The 14,958-nt window shown below is 35.5% G+C and overlaps 1 protein-coding gene across 1 annotated transcript in view; it reads left to right on the top strand.

Annotated features, from left to right (window-relative positions):
- RPS6KA2 (ribosomal protein S6 kinase A2) overlaps positions 1–14,958 on the top strand; it is a 148,658-nt gene that overhangs the window by 95,682 nt on the left and 38,018 nt on the right. Inside the window, exons 9-11 of the mRNA XM_032215291.1 lie at positions 4,180–4,250; positions 5,438–5,526; positions 7,792–7,856. Of these exons, the coding sequence (XP_032071182.1) occupies positions 4,180–4,250; positions 5,438–5,526; positions 7,792–7,856 (225 nt within the window). The remainder of the gene's footprint in view (positions 1–4,179; positions 4,251–5,437; positions 5,527–7,791; positions 7,857–14,958) is intronic.

The following is a 14,958-nucleotide window of genomic DNA, read 5'->3' as shown; positions in this document are numbered from 1 at the left end:
GTTCTGCATAAAGCTTTGAGCAAAAAGCAATCAAGTGCTGAAAAAAAACATCAGTTCTACCTTTCCCTTGTACTAGCATGTCCAGAATCTGACCTGGCTTTCTTATTAGAGCTTGGTATTGCTTGTACTATTTCAAGATCTGGGCTTGGCTTTGATTCTCACTGGAGCTTTTTTTCTACTGATACTGTCCTTTACATTCCTCAGGTTGTAGACTATTGCATATTCTTTTCTCTTACATATAGAAATGTGGGAGATAGCACTTATATACTGCTTCGTAGAGCTTTATAGCCCCCTCTATGCAGTTTACAGAGTCAGAATATTGGCCCCAACAATCTGGGTCCTCATTTAAAAGGATGTAAGTCTGAGTCAACGGTGAGAATCAAACTTCTGGCAGTTTGGCAGAGTTAGCCTGCAGTACCTCATTCTAACCACTGCACCACCACAGCTTGTGTTATCTTTCTTATTTTTCCTTGACAAAGAAACTCTCTTTCTCTTTTCTCTTTTCTCTCCATATTTTTTTTCTTCTCCACCTTGTTCTTCTGAAAAGATCGATGATTAGTCTGTAGCAGGGGTTTCAAACTCAGTTTCATGGAGGGCCGCATCAGAGTTGTGTTTGACTCAGGGGACCGAAGTGGATGTGGACATGGCAAGCTCAACGTCACTTGTGTCAGGGATGCCTATGGTGGCCTGAGCAATCTGCCAGTGAAAACAGGCTCCCAAGCCCGTTTTTGGCTGCAATGGCCTCCTGCAACCCTCTCCAAGCAAAAATGGAGCTTGTGAAGGTTGTGCATGAAGCTTGCGAGGGTTGTGCAGGGTCCTCCCAAGTTCTATTTCTGCTGGCCGGGCCTTTGCTGCTTCCAGGGCGGCCCCATGAGCCAGATCTAAGTATCCTGCATGTCAGATCTGACCCCTTGGCCTTGAGTTTGACACCCCTGGCCTATAGCAATAGACATACAATAGGATATTATAGTACACAGTACATGTGTATTTCATATTATTCCCCTAATGACATTCAGATTTCTATAACTACTATACATGGTTAGATTTTGTTGAGCTGTTTATTTTCTTCTCTCCCGCCCCCCTCTTTTCCATATTTTGTACCTCAGCAAACTTTGGGGATTTCGCTGATAACATTTATTTTTCAGGTCTATTTGGTCTACATGTGGGTTGTATTTAGAAAATCTGTTCTTAATCTGCTATTGATATATAGGCTTGTGTTTTTATATCCATAAAATTAGGTCACATATGGATTTCATAGTCTCTGTCATGATGCTTTTTTCCCTACATGGGTTTAATCTATATAATGTAAGTTAAACTTTAAAAATTGACAAATATTTTGCATAGTAATATTATGCAAAAGTAGCTAGAATCATTTTAGCAAATATTTCTCAGGTAATTCCTATTACTATATGTAGGCAGATACATCTTGCATGTTGAACGAAATGTTATTTTCATCATCCTGCTAAAAAACAAAAATCATTGCTCCCTCTCTTTCCCTCCCCAACAATTGGCTTTCACTATGTTAAGTGTTGACAAATCCTACAATTTTGTGGAAGGTACATATCCTTTTAAGAAAAAAAAATCCCAAAACAATGTTGAGGTTTTCTTTTTTTTTTTAATAATAATAATTTTATTCAGCATTACAATTAAAAAGGAAAGACCCAAAATAAAAAAGGAAAACAATAAAAATGAGTAACAGAAGAAAAGAAGAACAATGTGTATGTATATGTGAGAGTGAGTGTGTGGAGTGGAATGGAATAGAATAGAATAGAATAGAATAGAATAGAATAGAATAGAAATTCTTTATTGGCCAATTTCATTACAAATAAAGGTGTCCCACTCTGTCTGAATGGGCCCATAAATTTGAAGCATAAACAGTTAAAACAATGGATTCAGGCCACTTGTTATGTCAAATAAATGACTTTTTAAAGTTCAAACAGAAAAAATGAGAGTGCTTTTAAAATTAGTATAGTTCTTCTTGCCATCATTCTGGTTCTGCTTTTTTAAATTACCTATCAGCGCAAATCTAGAATTACTGTTCCTTGGGGAATGTAGTTTCTCTTTTATTGCTTTCATTTACTGAAATGGAACTGAAAGATGTACTCTGAGCTACTTAAATTAGATTTAGTATCTAATTATAATTTGTTTTAATCAAAGTAGAACAGATGTTAGCATTCCATTGATATGCTTAAACTGATTTTAAGGGGGGGGAAATGTCTAAAAGATGGGTGACGAGTCTTAGGGCCAAAAGGAAAAGAGGAACAAACCTTGTCAGGAACAATGTTCTGTAACATAGTATACATTTGTTTGATAAACAAATACCTTCCTCCCAAACAGGCAGTATTAATGGGGCTGATGGAAGTTGTAGTTTAACATACTTGGTGGGCTCCAATTGGAAACTGTTGTTCTACCACTTGTAGGTAGTTACTTTTAATGTTTTAGGTACCCAACATTCTTTATGGCTTTGAGGAAGATATATTCTTTTGTGAAAGACAGAAACATTTCCATGTCACCAGTTGAAAGTCTTTTGCTTTACATCATTAAAAAACCCCACTTTGAGCAATAATATGGGCAAAGAAAGGGTAGCTTGTGGCAGTGTTTGAAATGATATTTTAAAAATTGTAGTAATTCAAAGAGGCAACATTTTTCCCCAAAAATTATGTTGCAGGCAATGCTCCACTTGGAATACTATTTTATCATTTGGTTTTTGTGCAAAAAATTATAACAAGGACACCTGAAAACTCAGGACAAGATGCCATTGTTGAAAATCAATGTAATGTTCCATTATTAGGAAGGGAACAAACAAAAACCATAGCATACTAAAGCAGGCATAGCATTTTAATTCAATTCAAAAGCCACTAAAAAGAAAAGAAACTCAACCAAATACTCGTATCCTGCCTATTTGTATGGCATTTATCAGTCTTCTTACATAAATGCCCCATATAATGTTAGAGTTGACACACTTCTATTCCCAGCCATCAAAAATTTCATTTACAGTCTGAAGCTTGAAGTTAAGCAGGAACTTAAGCATTCTGCTGAATAGTACCTGATATTTTGTTTCCTAGTGAATTCTTTAAATTCAATTAAAATCTGGCTATTCTTATTCCAACCAGCAGAATTCTTCATATCATGTTTAATTTATGGCAACTGGTAGCACTTGGTGTTATTTATTTATTTCCCTCTCTGTTATTCTTTTAAACATTTAATAAAGTGGATGGATAAAAAGTTCCTTGTTTTTATTGGTTTCCACACTTGATTGTTAAATTTTCTGTGTTCATTACTGATCGTTTGCAATTGGCTGTCGGAAAGTCATGAGATGCAGGGAACTTTAGCATGATGCCTTTGGGGGTAATTTTTGTACATTTCCACAGGACTTGTGCATAAAATATTTTCACTGTATAATACACCGCCTGTGTGTTCATTGAATGCTTTTATTATTAGATCATCATAAGGTTAGAACAACTTTACTATTCACACCAAAAATCCAGTGAATCTATTATGAATCTATTAAGTTGTTGAGATTCTAGAAAAAGTGCAGAGAAGAGCAACAAAGATGATTAGGAGACTGGAGGCTCAACCAAATGATGAATTGTTTTGAGAATTGCGAATGTCTAGTATAACAAAGAGAAGGACTAGGGGTGACCTGATATAGTCTTCCAATATTTGAGTGGCTGTCAAAAGATGGAGGGAGTCAACCTATTCTCCAAAGCATCTTGAGAGCAAGACAAGAAGTAATGGATGGAAGCTTAACAAAAAAAGGCTCAGCCTAGAATTAAGAATTTTTTTTCCTGAGAGTGAGAAAATTAATCTGTGGAATTGCTTTCCTCCAGACATTTTGTATGTTTTATCACTGGAAGTTTTTAAGCGATTGGACAACCATTTGTCCAGAATGATACAGGATCTCCTGCTTGAGTAGAAGGCTGAACTAGAAGACCTTCAAGGTCCTTTCTAACTTGACTATTCTGTTATTATTCTCTTTTAAATAATGGCCCACAGCGTAGAGGTTAAGATATTTTTCCTTAACTTCATGTATGTCAACATATGGGTTTAATGGGGCTACTAATTTTTATGGAACATGAATGAACATTCTGGATTGTTAAGATAAATACAGTAGACTATATGCTATATTTATATTTACAATGTTTCATGCTTCTTATAATTTCTATTCCTTCTTTACAGTTTGAAATGTTGACAGGGTCACTACCATTTCAGGGGAAAGACCGAAAGGAAACAATGGCACTCATTCTCAAGTGAGTAGCAAACTCCCAACTTGTATATATATTTATAGCTATAACTTATGTTCATTAACTCAGAATAAACTTTTGGGGTTACATAAATTGTCTCATAGAAAATACAAGAACTGACATTCCAATTATATCTAAAACACAGTAGCAAATAGTCCAGGGACCACTCTTAATCAAGGAGCTGAAAACTCCAGCAGTTTATTAAAAGTCAAATCCACTTTTAATTCCAACTTACAGTATGGGAACCTATTTAAATTTTGGAAATCTGGGATGTTCTCAAAGCCCAATAGACTTTACATTTCCCTACCAGGGAACTTAGCAGTGCTGCCTTAATCTAAGGCACAATGTATTGCATTGCATAGCTAGATTTTCAAAACATGAGTGGATTTTTTCTCATTAAAGTTCATTGACTAGCTTTAGGAAGTCTTAATGTTGACAGAAATAGATAAGAGCTAAAACACAAACATAAGCACACCCATAAACACACACAAACTTAGTATGAATTGGGCCAAATTGCCTATGTAAACTTCCTATCCGTACATCAACATCTTCCTTGGTCGTAATTTTGCAATTGAATGATTGTTGCAAATGAAACCTAAAAATATGCACCATAAAAGAAATGCATATGTAGAATGTACATTTTAAAAAAGCACACACAAAAATGCAGGTGAATGTTCATATAGGATTTTTATTTTGTTTGTTTTATTTGCCAAATTCTAAATGACATGGCTGAAAGAGCGAAGGATCAGAGAAGAATTTCACAGAAACAAGACTGAGAGAACAGTCCATTTGCTAACTCTTTCAAATAGAAAAATTATGACTATATATATAAATAAATATGTATGTGTGTGTGTATATATATATATATATATATATATATATATATATATATATATATATATATGTATATGTATATGTATATGTATATATATATGTATATGTATATGTATATGTATATATATGAATGATTCAGCCACAATCATAAGGGATGACAAATTCTCTAAATAAGTTGCACAGAGATTTAAATTAAATTGTTTAATAAAATTATCCCAAAACTTGGTCTATAGAAAGTTTAAATGTTCATTTGAGATTTCTATACATTTCACTGATGTATTTAATCATTTACATACATGTGTAGATTTTTTTTTAAAAAGTGCTTTTTATTCCTGCATTAAAATGTCTCATTTTTTCAGAGCCAAGCTAGGAATGCCACAGTTTTTGAGCATAGATGCTCAGAGTTTGCTGCGAGCTCTTTTCAAGAGGAATCCATCTAACAGATTAGGTATGGGAATGTATTTATTACTGCCTAACACAGTGGCAAATTTCCCCACTTTTTTTCTCTTTAGTTAATTATCATTTAGTCTTATATACGTGATGCAGCTGAATAGTGTTTGATGGAGAGCTTCAAGGAAATTTCACTGTAATTGATGACGTATTTGGGACTGTTGGAAAAATGCTATACATGAATGGAAGCACAATGTATCATCCACTGACAGATACAGAATATCTGTCAGTACCTAATGCTAAAGGCACAGAGAAGCAGGATTGCCCAAATGAGCTAGATTTGTGTTCTCATATTTTTTTCTATTGTAGGAAAAAATGTAAAATGTATTTTTACATTTACCAGATAAGAGCTTTTAGAGACAAAGTCTGTCAGACTTGTTCTAAAAGGAACTTATTTCCCAAAGCTTAATTTAAACTTGTAAATTAAAATAAAATAAATATATCAATTTAAATAAATTTGTAAATTAAAGGAAATGTTATTCCTTTAATCTTTGTGATGGTAAGAAAAACCATGCTAATTGGTCCTTTTTGTGGCCAATTTTGCTGAGGATTATGAGAATGGAGGCCAAGCAAATTTAGAAGGGTAATCTAGTTGAAAGTTTGCAGCACGCATGGAATTTTTATGCTTGTTGCTTTTTGTTCAGAAAGTTTAATTATTCAAAGGCTAAAAACAACAAAGATGCTGTCGAGAGTCACTTTTCGGAGGGAGACAGGCAGCATATAAATTTAATAAATAAATTTAATAAACAATCTCCAGTCTCTCTCAACTTTTAAGTCTTCCTCTTTGGGCAAGAGACAGATAGCCACACTCAAGATGCAACCAATAGGATCTAATTGTTCAATGATCTCTCACTAGCAGATAATGAGTAAAGACCACAGGCAAGCCATTTCTGAGCACCAGTCGAACAAACATAGAGAACATCTTTTGTCTAATAGCTGGACATAGTCTACACAGCCACTTATCGATAGGTTTTTAATCAAGTAGGCTCTTCCCCAGAAAATACAAACATTCCAAAGGAAAGGGACAGTATTATGAAAGGCACAAGATGCTTCCAAACAACTGCTTTGATTGTCCATTGCAGTATTTTTTAAATGCTACTCAAAAAAATGGAAATTGCTTGAACAAAATGCTTAGTAGTTCACATGTTCAGCCTGTATAAACTGCTGCATAATCCTTCTTTTACTGTATGTGCTCTTCTCTATTAGGATAACAGATGCCACTGTTAAATATATGTTTCAGTTAAATCCAAGTTGCTTAATGATTTTTGAGCACCTGTTATTAAACAAGCTGAGGTGAAGAAGAGAGCCATAAATAGATTGGAAGAGATTGAAGTTCTTCAAACTTCTTTTCTACTCAGAAAAGGCAGAAATGCCCAATCTGAGAATTATGGGAGTTCTAATGCACATCTGGAATTGTACAAATTTCCTGTACTGCATTGAAGGAAATGTCTTCAATTTTCTATAAACTGCAAAACAAGTAATCCAGTGCAGATGCTATTCTGTTAAATAGCACTTAAACATTTTAAAATTATGAAGTATTTTAATTTGACTTTTGAAAGTGACTCTCGATAGCATCTTTGTTGTTTTTAGCCTTTGAATAATTAAACTTTCTGAACAAAAAGCAACAAGCATAAAAATTCCATGCGTGCTGCAAACTTTCAACTAGATTATCCTTCTAAATTTGCTAAGAATCTAAATTTGGAGAATCTAAAATTAAATGTGTTCTTAAATATTTTAATAGCTTGAATATTAAAATAAGGATTAGAAATATCTGTTTATGTATAAAGCAAATGAGCTGTTTGTACTTTGAAAAAGGCAAAGCTTTGTACATTAGGGCACTAGTTCCACTCCATTTTATCCATTTACTGTAAATGTAGAATGTGCTATGAGATGGTTTAAACTATCTATTGAGCTTTGTAACTTGATGTGCAAATTTGAACTAGGCGCTCAATAGAACTAGTCCCGCCCTTAATGTACGTGTTATTTGTTTAGTCTTTATCAATATATTAATATATTCTCTCATTCTAAGTAGTCAGTCAGCAATCCAATGATTATTATATTTTGCTTTACTACTTGGAGGAAATTAACTGTAATACTCTGAATACTTCAGTGCAACAATTAACAATAATTCAACAATTTCAACATTCCCAAAGCCTCTGATCTTGTTTCTGCCACCCTACTTCTCTTCAGAGTTATAAAAGACAAACTCAGAAGAAGTTTGTGGTCTGACACCCTCTGTGTCTTCTTTTCATTACCTTGGCAGGTGCTGGCCTTGATGGAGTTGAAGAAATTAAACGCCATCCCTTTTTTGCTACCATTGACTGGAATGTAAGTAGTTTACTCAACTGATCTATTGTGTAATGTGATTAATCACTTGCACAGTTAAATTAAAAATTCTACTGAGCAAACAGTCACCCAATTTCAGTGTTCTAAACAATTTCCCCCCATTCCAAGTACCCTAAGGAATTTAGTAGCAGCAAAAGTCTTTTCTGGGTATTATTTGACATCCTCTAGATCTGAGGTCTCCAAACTTGGCAACTTTAAAACTTGTCGGACTTCAGCTTCCAGAATGCCCCAGCCAGTGTGGGGAAATGGCTAAACATGACTGACTGAGGGATTCTGGAAGTTGAAGTCCACAGGTCTTAGAATTCCCAAGTTTGGAGACCTCTGCACTGGATTTGTCAAATTCTAAATTTCCAGCCTGCAGGACATTCAGATAGATTGATATCTTATCCATCTAGAGAGCATAGAGCTAGGGAAAGCTAAGTTCCTTAGGGTCCCCACTAAAGCTGTTTGGTGATACAGTGAAGAATACAAAAGAGGGATTCTGCTGCTAATTGGTAACCAAGGGGCTGAGGATGAATGGCTTTCTAAACAAGGATCATTAAATGGCAGAAAACAATTTATAGTGTGGGATAACTGTGAAGCTAATGAAAGGGCAACAGTACGTAATCCAGGCTTGATAGTCATAGGCAACCATATTCTGGTTCTGTACCTGTCTAGTGATCCCTGCTAAGGATTTTTCATTGGATCACCTACTCAACGGGATTACCACAGACTGCTGTTGCTTTTATACCACAAGTTTTAGAAAGAATGTGACTCTATGGCTGGAAGAATGTCTACGGTGCAAACAATCTGAAGACACTGGACAGTTGTTCTGTCTTTCTCTTAGATTTCTGCATGGAAGGAAAAAGGCATAAGACACTGTATGAAGACACAGACTGTTTTGTTTGTACACTCCCCAAACTTTGGAAGCCATTTTATGAATGTCTGCTATATGGTTTTATAATGTCTGATAGGCTCCTAATCCCTAAAGACTATCTGTCTCTGAGATACCTTATGTAAAAGTAGGCATTGTACTACTGTTGTACTGTTCTGCCATGGCATATATGACGGATATAAAGTGAGTGGCATGAGACTGCAAAATGTGAATGCCAATAGGCAACAACAACAATAACAACAACAACAACAACAATAATAATAATGGTTAATATCAAGCGAGGAATTTTCCAGGGAGATTCACTTTCACCTCTTCTCTTCATCATCGCAATCATCCCGCTATCAGTAATCTTTAAAAAAATGAAATTAGGCTACCAAACAGCCAAAGAAGTTTTTTTAAAAATCGCATTTATTATATATGGATGATTTGAAACTCTATGGAAAGTCAGAAGTAGAAATCCAATCACTGACAAACACAGTCCGAGTATTCAGCACCGATATTTCAGTGCAGTTTGGCATGGAAAAATGTGCCACTATATCCATAAAAAGGGGCAAAATCACTGCATGTGAGGGAACTGAAATGCCCAATGGCCAACTAATTAAATGCAACGAAAATGAACTCTACAAATACTTAGGCGTTCTGCAGTTGGATAACATCAAGCATGGAGAAGTAAAAACTATTGTCAGGCAAGAGTACACCAACAGAGTTAGGAAAATTTTGAAATCTAAACTGAATGGTGGAAATACAATCAAGGTCATAAATACCTGGGCAATTCCAGCTTTAAGATACACAGCTGGTATAGTTAATTGGACACAAACTGATTTGGACATTTTGGACCGAAAAACCAAGAAACTAATGACAATGCACTACAGCTTACATCCACGTGGTGATACTGATAAACTATACCTGCCCCCAAAATCAGGTGGCAGAGGATTATTACAAGTGAAGCAAATAGTTGAAGAAGAAAAACATGCACTGGCTGATTACTTAAAAGAAAGTCAAGAACATCTATTAATCGAAGTAAAGAACAAAAATCTATTGAAGGCCCAACAGACAAAAGGAATACAGAAAAGATGTGATAAAATCAAGAATGGAGAGTTGGCAGAACAAAGCATTGCACGGCCAATTTCTGGAAAAAATAAAAGATAAAGTAGACAGTGAAAAAACTTGGTTATGGTTAACAGCAGGTACATTAAAGCAAGAAACAGAGTCACTAATCCTGGCTGCCCAAGAACAAGCTATCCACACAAATGCCATTAAGGCCAAAATCAAAAAATCCTCTAACAATGCCAAATGCAGACATTGCAAAGAAGCTGATGAAACTGTTGATCACATACTCAGCTGCTGTAAAAATAATCACACAGACTGATTATAAATTGTGGCCCAATTCAGTAGCACAAATGATCCACTGGAATTTGTGCAAAAATTATAATATTAAAACAGCAACAAACTGGTGGGAACATAAGCCTGAAAAAGTCACCGAAAATCAGATGGTCAAGATCTTGTGGGATTTTTGTATACCACCAGACAAAATACTGGCGCATAATGCACCAGACATCACACTGGTTGAGAAAAATAAGGTCACAATCATAGACATCGCAATACCAGGTGATAGCAGGGTCGACGAGAAGGAATATGAAAAAATTGCAAAATACCAGGACTTAAAAATTGAAATTCAACGACTATGGCACAAACCAGCAGTGGTAATTCCAGTGGTGATCGGCACACTGGCTGCTATTCCAAAAGCACTAGAATTACATTTAAAATAGTTAAAAATTGACAAAATCACCATCAGTCAAATGCAAAAAGTCGCACTGTTTGGATCCGCACTCATATTACAAAAATACGTTATGACGTCCTATGCTCCCGGGTGGGGCCCGACTAGTAATCAATGCCAAATCCGGCGAAACAACTGGCCACTGTGATACAATTCTGTTGTTGTGATGATAATAATAATAATGGCAACAACAACAATAGTAATAATAATGATAGTGGATAGTGGATATGGCAGTGTCTGGAGACAGCAGAATAGAAGAGAAAGAACTGGAGACAATAACAAAATAAAAAGACCTACAAATAGAAATAGAACAACTATGGCAAAGGCAAACAAGGGTTGTACCAATAGTAATAGGCACCTTGGGTGGAGTCCCAAAACAACTGGAGCACCACTTGAACACCACGGCAATTGCCCTCAGTCAATTGCAGAAGGCAGTTTTGCTTGGAACTGCTTTCATCCTGCAACGATATCTGTAACACGGTCAAACATCCAAATTTGCCTATCCCAGGTTCTTGGTAAGGACTCAATAGGTAGACAAAAATGCCAAATCCAGTCTGAACATCTGGCTGACTGTGCAAATAATACTAATACTACTACAACTAATAATAATTATACTAACAACAATAACAACAAAATTGAGAACTATGTTTCCTTGGAACATATAATCTTGTGCAATTTAATAACTAGCAATAGCAGGGCTGGATATAAAAGTATAGGCATGCCCCGTTCTTTATGCAACTTTCCTTTCTCTAAATGCACTTCATCCAATAAAATTTACCAGTGCTGATCCAAATTGCCTCATTATATTTCTTTCCTGGACGAAAATCTGGCACAACAGCCTAGATTAGAATATGTAATACAAAGGGCAGAGGCAGCAAAATTAGGACATATGAAAGGTCTACAGTCTGAATTTCTAAATCTATTCAAATTATTGATTTCTTTAAAAGTCTGTTCATGCTTGCGCAAAAGTTCATCTAATTACTTAATCGATGTGAACATATTCAGCTCAACACACCAGAATGACTCAACAGTTCAGTCTAACTACTTTCTAATTGAACCTTCACAAATGCTGATAGAAATGTAGTAGGAAACAAACCAGCATCATACTACACATTTAGGTAACACCACCTTGAAGGAAAGGGTTTCAGTACAGTTTTAATAATGCATTTAAAAAGCAGAAAGTGACTTGACTTTATAATTTTCAGAATATGTGCCAGCATGCATTCTGAAACTAGTTCTAGCCATCTTATAATGATGTTTCCAGCTGCTAAAAAGACACCTCTTCTTCATGAATAGAAAAGGAAAAATATTAATATAGGAGAATGGAGCTAGTAATCCTGGTCACTGTTCTTATGGAAAAGGTCAAATATGCCTTAATCAGAAGCTTTGCATGCATTGATGAATCCCTCACAAAATATGGTATGAGTCAATCCTAAAGACTCAAGCTATGAATAATGGTATTTTTGATTAAGGAATTTTTTTCCTTACAATCACTGTTGGATATGTCCTAAAGTGTTAAATATATTTTCATGAAATTGTTAGAAGAAAAGCAGTAGCTTTTGAATTGCCCTCATGATGCTGTAGCATTTCTATTATACTAAGAAATTGAGGCATTATTTGCGAATTAAAATAATCCTGTGCAATTATCATTAGTTGTGGATTAGCTATAGTGCATAAGACGGACAACTAATTAGACAGTTCACATTTAAACAGCAAAACATATATTCTTTCCTGTAATGAAGCAATCCTGTAATGTAGTGTTTAATTGAGTTATCTTGTATTCATATTACACCAGAATCCATGCTATATCCCCATTATATTTGTGAAATGGGTACTGAGCTTAATGAAGGATCAGACTTGAGTGTGCTATTTTAAAATCGTAAAATTGATCTGCTCACAACATTCTCCAAAATTCTACTAGAGCGCATCAGTTAGGATGTGCCGTCACTGACCAACCGACACCAGGCAAATACGAAGAGAGACAAGTCAGGGACATTCCTGTCATACTTGCAGAATTCAAGTAACTCAGAAAAACAGGTGGCAGCTGAGAAAAATACTATTGTGGCATTGCCTAAGTGCAATCCAACTCAAAACTCCATGATTGTGCCATGTATAGAAGTTACAGAAGGAACAAAACAGATAAGCCAGAAGACTTTGTAGTGGAGACTGCAGAGGTGATAGATACTGGCCCACAGTCTGCATCTTCTACCCACAGCACTTTCATTACAGCCTTTATTTTTCCTCTTGTCTTAGGATCTCGGGCTCCAGCATAGGATGTGAGCTATTCAATTCCATAAGGTTGTGCTGGACTTTGGTTTTGATCTCCCAAACATGTTTGAAAATGCAAACGACTTCTACGGCACTTAAAAGCAGCTGTATCTTTTCCTGGAATTGCAAGGCAGCAAAAAATGACACTGCTGATGTGATGTGTACGGTCCAAAGCAGCTTTTTGGAGACAGAATTTTAAACACTGCACAGCCCTAATATTTAATAAAACCATGCTTTTGCCAAATCTGGTACAAAGATTTTAAGGGAATTATAAACCTAAATTAATGACAGAAACAATTTATGCTTATTAAGAGGGAAATTTTTCAGAACAAAAATTGTCTTTGTTTGGCCTCTATTGACCAAACAATTTTGATGATACAAAAAGTCCAAAGATAACATTTTAGAAGGGAATTCATCTCTGCGCCTGCATATTGCAGTATATATATGGTGAGTGGGATAGGGCACCTAAGTTCATGGCAAGAGTATTGTTCATGAAAATCCTTTATTATATTAAGCATATTTTAATCTCTATGAGTCACTATCTTTCTATTTCTGGAAGGCACCTGAAGATCAGTTCAGTCTTCATAGATGTCATTAGCAGAATGCACACACTTAAACAGGATGGGAATGAATACATGGGAGGAAAGAGCATAAGGGTGTGGAGTCCTTGGTGCTCCCTGAGCTTTGTTGTTTCTTGCAGATGTTTTGTTACTTGACTAGGTAATATCTTCAGTGTTAGAAGGGAGTGGGCGCTTGCTCTCTATTTATATACAATAGCTTGTCCTGTCAATGTTATTGAGAATGTTGAGGATGGTGTTAATCAACCCACAATAGACATGTAATATTTACACACTATTCAAAAGAGTCAAAAAAGAGGGAAAGGGAAGTAAATAGACGAGAACAACTCCTCACTAGCAGTTGATACCCAGCAGGAATTAACACCAGGGTGAACTTCAGACAATCAAGCAGTACCAATGTCCTAATCAAGGAAGTACCAAACGGGACAAATAGTCAAGAAGTAAACAACATCCTAATGAAGAAATTGCCAAGGGGAACCACACTCCCACCAATTGTATACAAACAGAAAACAAACACTGCTCCCTTCCAGCACTGAATATGTTACCTAGTTGGGTAGTGAAATGTCTAAGCAAACAACCAAGCTCAGAGAGCACTACAGATTCCCCCCCCCCCTCCTTCAACCTTGAGGTACATATATTATTTTCTATTGGTAGCATAAGCATGTGCTGCTGCCTTGAGTTCAACTTCTATATCCTGTTTAGGATGTGTGAAAAGGAATAGCTTGCAAAAATGGAAGGTAGAAATTGCAAAGCATAGGATTTGTTTCCATAGAAATATATGCCTTGAGTTCTTTGTAAACAAGTCCCGATCAATATATCCTTCCACCCAAACATACCAGCATGTGCAGCCTTTCTATTCGCATTCATTTCCATCATGGCATTCAGGCCAGGAAATGACTATATACTCTTTGATTTAATTGAAATAAATTTCCTTTGATGATGATTACCAGGTGCATGCCAAGGTTGTGGATATGACTGTCTCTCGAGATCTACTTATATATAAAGCTAAAATTGAGTTTCATCAGGTGTTCTTAGCTTCATGAGGAAGGATATTGCTCAGTATGTAATTATTAGGGGCTTCCTTATTTTCTTCTATAGTGTGCATTCAAATCGCAGCAAAGCAAGTGCTAATAGCCTCTTAAACTTGCAGTGGGTTCCTGAACAAAGATGTTGGATGCTTAGAACAAAAAATACTTTGTAAGGAAATGTGTGCATGAAGGCAGTATTTCAAATGGTGTCCAAATGTATTTGTCAAAGTTAATAAAACAGTTGTGATTAAAATCTTAGGGAGAAATAATGCTATAATCCATCTAAAACTGTTTTAAATTAAAATGTTGTTATCATTATTTTTGAAAAAAATTAATTGAACAAAAACACAAAGAATCATCCTTCATTATTTCTTGTAGAAAGCGTGTCGATTGGTTACTGTGCATTTCTTCCACAGTAATTACTTATAGTTCATATTAGATTATACACTTTAAGTCAAAAATCTTTGTATATCTTACTATCAATGTACCACAATTCTCATTTGACTACAATTATTTGAACATCCTTTTACCTCAAATCATTCATACTTAAAGACACAAC

The sequence above is a fragment of the Thamnophis elegans genome, chromosome 4 (genome assembly GCF_009769535.1).
Source record: "Thamnophis elegans isolate rThaEle1 chromosome 4, rThaEle1.pri, whole genome shotgun sequence".
Lineage (NCBI taxonomy): Eukaryota > Metazoa > Chordata > Lepidosauria > Squamata > Colubridae > Thamnophis > Thamnophis elegans.
Note: the sequence above shows the minus strand (reverse complement) of the source record. Positions and strands in the feature narration are given on the sequence as shown.